At 43.5% G+C, this 13,500-nt stretch overlaps 1 protein-coding gene across 1 annotated transcript in view; it reads right to left on the reverse strand.

Moving 5' to 3' along the window:
* Positions 1 to 9,292: 9,292 nt before the first annotated feature.
* Positions 9,293 to 13,500, reverse strand: part of NECAB3 (N-terminal EF-hand calcium binding protein 3) — a 112,549-nt gene continuing 108,341 nt past the window's right edge. The window contains exon 13 of the mRNA XM_066625134.1: positions 9,293 to 12,210. Within this exon, the coding sequence (XP_066481231.1) occupies positions 12,182 to 12,210 (29 nt within the window). The 3' untranslated portion in view covers positions 9,293 to 12,181. The remainder of the gene's footprint in view (positions 12,211 to 13,500) is intronic.

Below are 13,500 nucleotides of genomic sequence, written 5' to 3' on the forward strand. Positions count from 1 at the left end.
CCATGTTAGTCTTTTGCAATGACTTATACCTTTTTTTCAATTGCAGAACATGGTCTTCAAAGCAAAGTGCTCTGCTTCCAACGGAAAACTGTTCATCTCTTTGTCGCAAAGCAGGTATTTGTCCTATTGACTGCAGTTTTGATTAGTATTAGAGAAAAATCTGCCAGGAAGGAAGAATAGATCAGGAACAGCTAGTAATACTTAGGTCAATATGTTAGGCTTGCTGTTTAGAATTGTAGGCTTGCTAGGAGTGTTAGACTTGTTTAAAATTGTAGGTGCCTGATCAATAATTTATTCTTTATCAGCATTCCTTTGGAATAGCAAGAATTACCATGCCAGTCTACGTAGAATGAAGCCCTCTTGAGTTCAGTGAGGCTTAGGGCGCAATCCTAACCCACTTTCCAGCCCTGGCATAGCTGTGCCAGTGGGGCATATGCTGCATCCTGCAGTTGGGGGGCAGTCACGGAGGCCTCTACAAGGTATGGCAATGTTTGTTCCCTTACCCCTAAGTTGCATTGCCCTTATGTCAGTGCTGGAAAGTGGGTTAGGATTGCACCCTTACTCCCAGATAACTGCGTATAGGATTGGATCCTAAAATTTCTTATTTCCAGTATTTTCTCATCCCTAGTATGGTCCAGAAGCTAGTCCCCACTTCTCATGCCATTGTGCAATTTCATATTAAAAACACTGCAAATTCTCCATCCTGCGCAATCCACTGTTGCCAATATAGAGTGGTAAAATTAATTCCAAGAAAACGTGGAGTAGCTGTGAACTGTTCATAGCACACATTAATTCAACATATTACATCCATTTAAAACTAAGTAAAAGAGGAGGGTTCTCAACACACTTTTCTAACTTTTGTAGACTGTGGCAATTCACTATCTGGGGGGCTGCTGAACCATTCAGAAGACTGGTTCAAACCAAAGGAATACCAATTGTCTAAAAAAAAATGTTGGAAAAGAGTTGAAAAAGCCAAAGGAAATGACATATGAATTTTTCTCCTAATGAATCAGAGGTGGGGACAATTGTGTCTGCAGTAGAAAGAATATTTACATGATATAATGGATTTCAGATTATATAAGGGTCTGACATAAGACAATCTTCCCCACCTTAGATATCCTTTCTGTCCAAAAGCAAATATGTGCAATATCAGTATGCTGTCTAGTAGGAAGAATGCAGTGTGTCTTTTTATGCATGACAGTGTATACGCAATGTACACATCCTTTCCTACATGGATGTGATGTCTATGTAAGAAAAACATTGTGCACCTCATCATCTTCAAGATCCTTGGGTACTGTACAGCTTATTCTCCAACCTACCTCCTCCTTATACATTAGATTGTAAAGAGCAAGGAAGAAAACCATAGAGTCGATGACATTCTCCTAATGTGTGAGAGAATGTCAGGTTCAGGGATTTGCTCAACCTCCAAGCCTCTAGCTTTCTCAGCAGAATTACTGACCTTGCATTTTTCTAATATAACAACATGGTTCCTTTCCCTCTAGCTTTGATGTTGTTCGAGCGTCTTCATCGGTTGGATCTAGCAATGTAAGTCTTCCTGCAGCAGACTTCATGATGCAGCAGTGCCAACAGAGCATGCACTGCATGCTATGCTGGGGGAGGGGAAAACGGGACACCAGACAGCCCAGGAGAGATAAAAATCAATCTTGCTTCTCCATAAGTCATCTGGCTGCCAATGGGTCTCCTTGGACCTACGCCAGCTGATGTAAGTCCAAGGAGCCTCAGGAAACATGCTGGGACAGTAAAAGGGGGTAGGAACTTGGGATGCACCACCTCTGCCAAGATCCTCCCCCTCCTGTCACTGATTCAGTCAGCTCCCCACTCTCCTTTCCTGAATTGCACCCCTTTGCCACCTTACCTGCTCTAACATGGGCTGTGTGAGCATGTGGTGCCCATGTGGGGCCTATGGCTGTTAGTGCTGGAGGTCCCAAAGTACAGGACAGTGGTGTAGCTTTTCCTGTGCCATACGGGGACTTACAGTAGCAGATTGTGAGATCTACTGCCATGGGTTCTGGACAGGACTGGGCTATGAGAGAAAGTAGCAACAGTAATGGCTTGATACTCCACAAAAAAGGGGACAGAAAGCTTTCCATCTCTCTAATCCTGACTGTACTGCTTCTCCTCCCTCTTCTTGGCATACATGCTGTCTTGTTTCCTTCATTCTTCGTGCATGCTCATCTACCTGGTTTAGGAACATCTTTGTGTTTTTGGTTTGGAGAACCCAGACTAAATACACACTATTGTAAAAATTGGTTTTTAATGGATCATGTGAATTCTGGAAGGAAGGTTGGCACATGATAAAACGTAGCTTCTGTTAATCTTTCTCCTTTAAACAAAATTATTATAAACATAGAAAATACAGCAATGAGTTGTTTAAAGAATTTTAGTGTTACTCGAATCCACTTTTCCCCTCCCTTTTGGTCCCTTAAGGTGACCCACTCCACCAAAGATGATGAATAGAATATTTGGATCAAAAATTGTACCAAAGCATGGGACATATGCCCATCTTTGATTCCAATGAATGAATGTCCTGTTTTCCAGGCACAGAAGCTTCATGAGTGGATCAACAGCATTTACTTAAACAGCTTCCTACCAGCCATGAATGGTAAGGGCAGGCAGATAATTCACAGAAAACTAGCAATAGCAAATTTGAGCAAATGGGCTCAAATACACACTGTGGGAAATTATTCAAAATGCAATATGAGAAGCTGGTGATTGGCCTAATGTCATTTTTATTTTTCCCCACACAGCCAGTCCTATGGATGCCAAAGTAGTTTGTAGCTGCTTGGGAACTTGTGGAGAATGAGGACAAAGGCAGGAAATATGGGGAAATGGCCAAACAGGTGCAACGCCTAACAGTTAGTGACATATCTCCTCCTTTGTCCTCTCCTGTCTCCTACTGTTTGGTCTGAGGGTATTTGGAGTTTTGGCATGACTCAGCTACCCCTACCAAGGCTGGGAAATAGACAGCCTGTTCAGACAATCTAATCCAGACAATGTAATACCTGTATTGTGGCCTTCCACACCCACTTGCACAAGAACCAAAGGATTCCCAATTGCAGGAGAACCCAAACAAACAGTAGTGAGAATAGAGCAATCTGGGGAAGCATGGCTAATCCATTCCCTATGAACAGAGACCAGGCAGGTAATCAAGAATGATTAGTTACCAAAAAGATCAAATAAACACATCAAAATAACAGAAATGGGAAGAGCTACAGAAGACCAAAAGGATAAAAGGGGATTGACCAACATAAAAGATACATATCAAGAGAGGACTGATAAGGACTCACAAGATAAGAGAGGACTGGCTAAGATGGGTGGTTTGCAAAATGTTGACACCAGGGCTTAGAAGACAAGCTGGAAATAAAGTTTCTGAATGCAAATTGCTGGATACTCTTCTCCATCCTTACTCACCCTGTCTAAGAGAAAGGGATGAGTTTTGGTTCCTGCACTCCCACTGGGAGTTTGTGAGTCCTGCATTAATGTTTGGGCACGATACATCAACAATGAATCAGAGATAATAATCCAAGCAGCTGTGAGCATGAACCTAAAAAACTTTGGGTTGATGACATTACAGGGTCATTCAATTGGATGAGCTATGTCCACTTGGGCATCTCACCACACCAGTTGGGCTTGGCTACCTAAACAGTGAGCACATAGGACTCACTGTGTTGGGTTGGTCAAAATTCTTTGTTTGAAGGAAACTGATTAAAAAAGACACCAAATCCACATGGGCTTGTCTAGGATGCCATGTTGCATGTCTGTAGTGATGTTGAATTCAGAAAGGACAAGGGGTACTGCAGAAGGATGAATCAGAGATAATATCCCACAGTAGCTTTTAGGATGCAGAGGCATCACAGATACTTGGGGGGGGGTGGTGGTGGTCCAAAAATAGAGAAAATAAGCAAAAAATAAGGTTAGATAGTAAGAACACTATCTTACTAACAAGCGGTGTGCCCCAAGGATCTGTCCTGGGACCGGTGCTTTTCAACCTCTTCATAAATGACCTGGAGACAGGGTTGAGCAGTGAAGTGGCTAAGTTTGCAGACGACACCAAACTTTTCCGAGTGGTAAAGACCAGAAGTGATTGTGAGGAGCTCCAGAAGGATCTCTCCAGACTGGCAGAATGGGCAGCAAAATGGCAGATGCGCTTCAATGTCAGTAAGTGTAAAGTCATGCACATTGGGGCAAAAAATCAAAACTTTAGATATAGGCTGATGGGTTCTGAGCTGTCTGTGACAGATCAGGAGAGAGATCTTGGGGTGGTGGTGGACAGGTCGATGAAAGTGTCGACCCAATGTGCGGTGGCAGTGAAGAAGGCCAATTCTATGCTTGGGATCATTAGGAAGGGTATTGAGAACAAAACGGTTAGTATTATAATGCCGTTGTACAAATCGATGGTAAGGCCACACCTGGAGTATTGTGTCCAGTTCTGGTCGCCGCATCTCAAAAAAGACATAGTGGAAATGGAAAAGGTGCAAAAGAGAGCGACTAAGATGATTATGGGGCTGGGGCACCTTCCTTATGAGGAAAGGCTACGGCGTTTGGGCCTCTTCAGCCTAGAAAAGAGACGCTTGAGGGGGGACATGATTGAGACATACAAAATTATGCAGGGGATGGACAGAGTGGATAGGGAGATGCTCTTTACACTCTCACATAATACCAGAACCAGGGGACATCCACTAAAATTGAGTGTTGGGCGGGTTAGGACAGACAAAAGAAAATATTTCTTTACTCAGCGCGTGGTCAGTCTGTGGAACTCCTTGCCACAGGATGTGGTGCTGGCGTCTAGCCTAGACGCCTTTAAAAGGGGATTGGACGAGTTTCTGGAGGAAAAATCCATTATGGGGTACAAGCCACGATGTGCATGCGCAACCTCCTGATTTTAGGAATGGGTTAAGTCAGAATGCCAGATGTAGGGGAGAGCACCAGGATGAGGTCTCTTGTTATCTGGTGTGCTCCCTGGGGCATTTGGTGGGCCGCTGCGAGATACAGGAAGCTGGACTAGATGGGCCTATGGCCTGATCCAGTGGGGCTGTTCTTATGTTCTTATGTTCTTATGTTCTTAACACTCATTCTGAGACAAGGCTTTTCTTTCTTCTAGGCATGCTCAGTGAAGGAATTACGTTACCTTCTGTTCTAAATGTCAAGTGGACCAAAGTCAACACTGCTGTTTCTCAGGTACACGAAGGCCATAGAATTTGGTAGTTGCCATGTTGTAGAATATTGGGGAAGTAGTCATCCATCTAGCAAAGCACCAACTTCATGCTGCATAGTGAGTGGAGGGAACTCCTAGGGTTGAACAGTACAATCTTTTTAAGAGTAGCTGGCCAGCCACCATGCTAGCAGAAGCATCACCAGCTTACATGTGTCATGCTATCCTAGCTGTGTGCCATGTCTCCTTGTGCGTTTATCACAAGCAATGGGATCAGATTTCAAGTGTTCTGCCTTTTGGGACCTCCCCCCCCCCCCCGTGTATAGCATTAAAGTAGACAGTGTCATTCCATAGTTATTATTTTGAATACCTATGTGTTCTCTCTTCTTAGGGTGGCCTAGTGATTTCAGTGTGAACAATGAGGTCAGAAGCACACCTTGTGGAACACTGTATCATTAGAAGAAGTGGTCATCAAATGTTTTATTAAAACCCATTGGAATGTGTCTACTAACATTCTAAGCTTTTTGTTCATTAATCTTCAGAGTTACAGCTCTGGCTGAATGTTGTTGTGAACACTGCATTTTCTGTCTTTCCTCTAATAAAGGGTTCACAGAACCCCAATGTGTATAACTTAGTAGAGCTGCACCTCTTGACGGGAAGCACAACTCTAAGTATGAGATCATTGTTTGCTAATCTCAGCAAGTCAACTTGTGCCAGAGGCTTCCATGGTACCTTGGACCACATACTGCAAGTGAGGGCCAATTCACACAACCCAGTACAATTTAGGCCAAAATCCTATCCAACTTTCTAGCACTGATGCAGCCGTTCCAATGGGGCGTGCACTGCTTTCTGCAGGGGGGAGGGGGCAGTCATGGAGGCTTTCTCAAAGTAAGGGACTGTTTGTTTCCTTACCTTGCGGCAGCATTGTGGCAGCATTAGTGCTGGAAAGTTGGTTAGGACTGGGCCTACAGCGTGCAATCCTATCCTGCGCTGGAACAGGCAAGTCAAGAGGCTTGCGCTGTGTGCAGCGCAGGATTGTGGCCACGAGCGGCTCAGCCAGATACAAGGGGAAACATTTCCCCTTACCTCTGGGTAAGGGCCACTGGTGCCTATGGGTCTCCTTGAACTTGTGCCACCACTTGAGGTAGCACAAGTCAGAGGAGAGCGGAGTGACTTGAAGCTGCTCCGTTCTCCCCGGAACAGGGGTTGGGATCTGGCATAACTGACGGATCCCAGCCCCACCTCCCGCTCCCCACCCGCCCCCAAGGCTGCCCACCGCCTGCCCTCTCCCGCCCAGGAACGCCTCCCTCCCACCTCCTCCTGTCTACCTTTCTTTGTTGCATTGACCCAGCCGGGCTGACGCAACAAATGAGAAGGAAGCTGGCATGGAGGCTTGTGTTGGCCTCTGCAGGCTGGCACTTCCTCCTGAGTGCCAACCCGGCTTCCTCCTGAGGAGGTGCAAATGTGCCTTACGGCATGTTTGTGACCCTCCTGGGCTGGCACAAGGACTTGCATTGGCCCATTGGCTCCTTTGGATTGCGCCCACAGTGTGTTAAGTGGATTTATGTAGCCTTGGCTTTGCTCTAGTCCAGTGGTCTTCAACCTTTTTTATGCCATGGCATCAATAAGTAAGTAAGTATGTAAGTAAGTAGACTGGGGACCAATCCCATGACTCTCCAGCTGCCCACCCCCTTCCCTGTCATCACCCAAGCCTGCCCCTGCTCACTGTTTCCCCTGACCTCTTGTGCCTTTACAACAACCCTGTGAGGTAGCAGCCAGAGGAGGGCTGGCCTCAGGAGCTGTGGGGCAAGACAGGGAGAAGAGGCTGTGCATGATTACATCAAAAACTCCATTGTGATAAGGCATTATTGGATTGGATCCAAGCCCTCTTGCACAGGCTTGATCTCCCAAATGATGCTTCGCAATCCCATTGGGGCCACGTTCCGCAGGTTGAAGAACACTGCTCTTGTCAAACACACAGGCTTTGTGGTGGCCTGTCACAACATGGGTTGAAATGAACATTGGGGACGTGTTGAAACAATCACATTACGTTTTGACAAACATGCATGAGTCAACTCAGCCATCCAGTCTGGTCATGGCATTTGCTCATACTCAGAAATGTTCTTTGGATTCTGCTTGTAAAGAAGACATCCTGGCCCCCCCCTCCCCTCATCAGGAAAGTTGTTGGCTTGCAGTGAACAGGTTATTTGGATTGTTCAATGTAGACGCTGAAATTCTACACATCGGTGCAAAGTATTTCCTTATGGTTGAGAAGAACTGTGTTAAAGCACACCAGTGTGCTTTAACATACTGGTGTGCTTTAACAATGGTGTAATAATGGTGTAATCAGACCATACTGAAAAAGGGAATATGCCTACCAATATTGAATGACATTAATACAGACACAAGACAGGTGACTTCTGTATGTACAAAACAACGTTTTGAAGGAGTGAATAAAAACTCATTGTATGTGCCTTTCCTCTTATATTTGCGTAACAACACTTATTAAGACATTCCTGATGTCATCCCTCTTTGGGTCATTGTCAGGTTTTAAAAATTTATTTTGCAGCAATTTCACAAATGGAGAGCTTGTTTTCATATCTTTGCAAAACTACACACACACACACCCTTTGTATTGGTTAATAAAAGAAGTGCTGGTAAAATGGATGCAGGTGTCAGAAGTATCTGTTAGCTGGAGAGTTGTTCTTTGATAGTGTCTATAGTACATGCAAAGTTCAAGAATCAAAGTGAATCAAGATTCTCACAGCTGCCTTATCCCACAAGACATGATTCTACAGATGCATACCAGTGTTACAAGCCAGGTCAAAAAAAAAAAAAGACAGGCAATTGATGTAAATGTAACAGCGATTGATTTTTCTGCCTGCCTGTGGAAGGAGGACACAAAAGAGACATTAAATCTTCTGGAACAAGGGCTTGTAGGTGAGGGTTCATTGCAACCAAACATGTTAACAAGTTGTAGAACTATTGATAAAAATGTGGCTGAGGAGGAAACAGGCTGCAGGGCAATGGTGCCAGTTTGGGGGGGGGATAAGGGGATAATTTATTAAGTTCACTGCCACATGCTCACTGTGTCTGATACCTGTCATCACTTCTCCTACATTTTTTAGAATAGAATGAGTTTCATTAGCTGCGGACTAATTAACCTGCTTCCCTGAGTTAAAGTTATGATTTGTAAAATCATTTCTGAAATGACAAAATCATTGAATTGGAAATACCCTTAGAGATCAGCTAGTCCAACCTCCTGCTCAGTGCACAGTTTCTGATCATTCTAGAGCTAACTTAAGAACAATATACATGTTGCAACTGCCTTTTTAATGGCCCTTTCTTTAAACCCACACTATCATGTGATGATGACACTGCATCAGTGGTTATATGGGTTAAAAAATAGCCACCACCAAGAGACTGCTGCACCTTGGAGACAATTTAGAGCCCAATCCTATCCAACTTTCCAGCACTGATGCAACAGCAATGCAACCCCAAGGTAAGGGAACAAATGTCCCCTTACCTTGAGGAGGCCTCAGTGATGGCCACCCCACTGCAGGATGCAGTGCACACCCCATTGGCATGGCTGCATTGGCGCTAGAAAGTTGGATAGGATTGGGCCCACAAAGTGCTACTATACAAGTAATTGCATTATGTACAATTTTTCCCATTAAACAATTAAAATAGGGCAATGAAATAAATTAAAGCAATAATGAATTTTTAAATGGGAAATTGGAAGAATCAAAACAAATTTAAAAAAAATGAAAAGATGTTTCCTATTGCACACCTCTACCAAGTCTTAAATTCTTTCTTACATGACCAGCAACTGAATTATAGTCCCCAAAATTTTCAAACTAACCACGTTTTCAAGTGATGCAATTAAAAAAAACACCCAAAAGAATCCTTGAGTATAAAGGCAAAGCACTAAAACTGTTAAGAGAATACCTCTAAGCATTACTTTTAAGAGGTTGCATTGCATTGTCCCTAGTTTCTATTATTCACATAAAGGCACTTAGGAAAATTGATCAGAGGAGACCAGTTAAAACCTAATCAATCCAGTGCAGCAATGTGGAATTGTTTATTAAGAGACAAGGAAACTTCAGGACATAGCCATGTTTTAGTTATTGCATACGGACAGAGTCTTGCATATACATAAAAAGAAATACTAAATAACCAGGCATTTGTAAAATTGATAAAGCTACTAATCTCTCCTTGGGCTGACTTTTTGTTTTCCAGTTCTTAAAAAAACAAAAAACAAATTCCCTGTGGTGTTTTTTTTTTGGGGGGGGGGGGGGAATTCACAATACACAAGACAATATGCAGACTGCAAAGCATCAAATTGCTATTTAGAGAATTCAGGTTCTGATTGTCACGAAACATGCAATTTTCTATATTTTTTAATGTAGATTTTATTTATAACATAATCCGTGTTTCTAGACTGTATATGAACAAAAGTCAGCAATCTGGAGAAATGGGGGAACAAGAGATAATGGACATATCTGCACTATAAACCTATTCTGGGCTTATACCAGTATAATGACCATAGCTCACCCCCCACACATACCCAAAGGATTCTGGGAACTTTAGTTTGGTGAGGATGCCAAGAATTCTGTTATAGACTCTTTCACCTTCCCTCAAACCTACAGCTCCCATTTTTTTCCTTGGGAAACAGCCTAACTGCTAAATCAGTTCATGTTTCTAGTGTATACACATGCCAAAGGATTCCAAACAACACATTCTTAGGGACAAACTACACAGCAGCTGCCTGTAATGGAGCCCTAACAGCCCCTTCACCATTCAAAGCACCCGTGACACTCTTTGAAGCGAAGTGCCGGGGAGGGAAGGGTTAATCAGCCTTTAACCCTTTCCCTTACAACTTCACCTCTAAAAAAACCCCTCCACTCCAAGTTGTTTTTACCTCTACAGCATTTCATTCATGTGGGGGAGGTGGGGAGCTGAAAGAAAAATACAATGCTGCAACTAAGTGCACGCGTGCCTTAATTGAAAGTACCAGATGATAGTACTTTTATTACAGAGCCTGACTACTTGTTAGTAAGTCAGTTGTAGCAATAAAATATGCTCAGGCACTTGGACCACTGCCTGAAGAATTGAGTGGCCCCTAACAATACAGAAGTTGACCATCTTTGGACTACTATATCACAGCAGTCATACCTTTCTCTGCTACGAAAATGAAATCAAGCCTAAATTAATCTGATTTCCAGCCTCTGCAAGCCTGAATGTTTACAACATTGTTTTGAAAAAGAACTAGTTTTAAAATGTTCAGGGCTTTCACTTCATGGCCTAGAATTCACAACTGGATTGAAAAATTCAGAATGTTTGGGGCTACACAGTTGTGGTTGGGAGTCTTGTTCTCAAAGCTTCAGGCTTTAAGACTGAAATCCAACCTCTACAATGCTTTGAATTCAAAACAAGCAAATTCGCAATTGAATTCTGCATCACAGAGCCTATAAGGAGCATGTCATCTTGTACCCAAAGCCCAACAGAGGACAGAAAAGTCTGGTTAGTAATGGTTTGGGAAACTAGTTGGGCTGCAGTGTGGTGTAGTGGTTAGAGTGTCTAACCAGACTGATGAGACTTGTGTGTCTCCTTGCTTCACTTTCCTAAATGAATTCCTCACTCAGCTGTGAAGGTCAGTGAGTGGTGTTGGGTCCATCACTTTCTCTCAGCTTAACCTACTTATAGGGTTGTTGTGAGGATGAAAAAGGGTAAGGGAGGATAATGTATTGCCCTAAGCTCCTCAGAGGGAGGAAAGGATAATTAAGTCCATCATTTGATAGAATATCAATGGAAACAAAGTGTGTCCCAACACAGATCCTGACATAGCATGTTGTGGGACCAGAAGATCCATTTCCACAGGGAGGAATCTCCACTTTGTGCTCCACAGCTGTTTACAACCTGCAAACTGACTTGGGAATAAATCTTATTGAAATCAACAGGATTTACTTCTAAGTTACATATGACTGCACTGCACAAAGATTCTGTACACAACATCCACCCTAAACCAAATGGAACAGGAGGGGAAACAGTCTGTCAGTTCAGTCTGTTGACTGTGATACCGTGGATAGACATGTATCCATTTTGTCCACTCTGGCCCGGGAAGCAATCCTGTGTGTATGAGGGGACTTTCTGAGTTTATCTATCTGATATTCTACCTTTAGCAGCAGGGAGGAGGACAGGCTTCCTTCAAGCTCGTTAGTGAAGAACACGCTGTTGATGTACATGCTTGAATAAATTAACAGGAAGTTGTACTCCAGGATTGCATAATACATCAGGGGGATCTGGGCTAGGGAAGGGACTGCAGATTAATATGAATCAAATAGTGTGGATACAGCACCTAGCAGGTGTGCTTTATTTGTACTTGGGCAGAAGCACAGCTTACACAGAGCTCTGTATAAAGAGCACAGGTCTTTGTAAGTGAATGGGGATTCTCTCATTTTACCCTCATTGGAGGATGTTTCCAAAGCACCTGGCCATGACTCTGAGATACAAGTCATGGAAGAATCAGCCAGAACTACCTCAAATGAGCTGCTTTCTCATTAATTCCTCTCCAGAGTTTTGTAGGATGATAATGTATGTCATTTTGAACATTCATCTCAGAGCTAAAACTTCCTCAACAATTCTTATGAATTATGTGTCTATCCCTCTAAACTGGATGGACCACCAGATTTTGCATTTCCATCCATAATGTTTCAGTGACAGTCTGGTCTCACAGCCAAAACGACTAGCAAAGGCTATGCGATTGTTCTGGATGGAAGGTTTCTGTTTAAATGGTTAGAAGGTGCAGGTCATGTTCAGGATGGATGGCAGCTGTCCCATTTCAGTGGCAGCTGATGAAAGGAAGATAAAAGCATTTCACATGAATATATAGGAGAAAAGCAACACTGAAGGAATGAGAGAGAGCAACCCAGGAAGGGAGGCTGTCTTTGAAGGCTAATGCTTGATCCATCAGCATGCTGGTAGCCTTGAGGGAACTCCATGGGGAGGTTAGTTATTGTTCATAATCCACCAGGAAGCTGAGAAAACAAATGCAAGAAGTTCACAAAGCTCAGACAGACACAGTGAAAATGGATTGACATTTTTCCTAAAGAGACCATGGAGGATTTGGAGAATCTGAGTTAGGAAGATCACATGAAGAAAAAGGCAGAATAAGGTATCTTCTGGAATAAGGTTCCAGAAGTATTCCTGCCTTTATTACTGTTTGTGACACTGACAGCCCACTCCTATCCACACTTTCTTGGGAGCAAGCCCCATTGACTGTAATGGGGCTTACTTCTGAGTAGACATGCTTAGGACTGGGCTGTCAATGTACTAACAAGTTATGCCAGCAATCTGATCTCAAAATGTTTTTATAGAGGTATACATTTATAGCCCACCTATCTCTAAGCATGAACTCAAGGTAACATCCACAGAGTTACTTGGCAGTCTCTCAGTCAGGCACTATCCAGCCCAGACTGGCTTAGTTTCAGTGAGTTTGCTGCATCATGCATCTTCAGACCATGTCTGGAGCTTGATGCTACTTGCAAGCTAAAGATCCCTACCATTGCAGTCTATTTCAGTCTCATCTCCTTGAAATAATAATAAAGCAATACACATATACTTCTCTTATGCATTGTCTTGTCCATTTGGATTTTTTTCCTGCAAGCCTTAGCTAAGGCTGTCTGTACAGACATTTCTATTTACTCTTTAAATTATTAACCTATAGCTCTGATCCTGTGTGCATTTTCTTGGTAATAAGTTGCACTGATGGCCCAATCTTATTCCCAACCACTAGCATTAATGCAGTTGTGCTCACAGAGCATGTGCTACACTGAATGGTTGGGGGGGGCAAGCAGACATCGAACCACCAACAGGAGATAATATTTTTTATTTACCTGCTGGTAGACAGCCTGATTACTTATGGGTCTCTTAGGACATACACTAGGCTTTTGCTGGCTTATGCCCAAGGAAAAGAAGGAAGTGGGGCAACTTGGGAAAGAAGGGGCAAGATCTGGTGCATTCCGGTGCTGCTGAGATTCTTCCTTCCCATCTCTCTTCAAAACTCCGTCTGTGCCCTCCCTTCCCCACTCCTGACATGCCTCCGCTGCCAACTTACTGGTGCTAATGCTGGCCTCTGGAGCTGCTGCTGCATGTGCTGCTATCCATTTGCAGCAGTGGCCCAGAAGCTCAGAGCCAGGAAGTGCACAGTGGTGGCTCACTTTTCATGCAGTGGTAACCCTGAGTGAAGTCATGCCCAGAGCTACTACTGTGGAGTGCTGCAGAGTGCTACTCCAGAAGCTGGTGCCATTCCTTGCTTACCTGGGTGC

Source organism: Tiliqua scincoides, chromosome 4, assembly GCF_035046505.1.
Source record: "Tiliqua scincoides isolate rTilSci1 chromosome 4, rTilSci1.hap2, whole genome shotgun sequence".
In the NCBI taxonomy this organism is placed as follows: Eukaryota; Metazoa; Chordata; class Lepidosauria; order Squamata; family Scincidae; genus Tiliqua; species Tiliqua scincoides.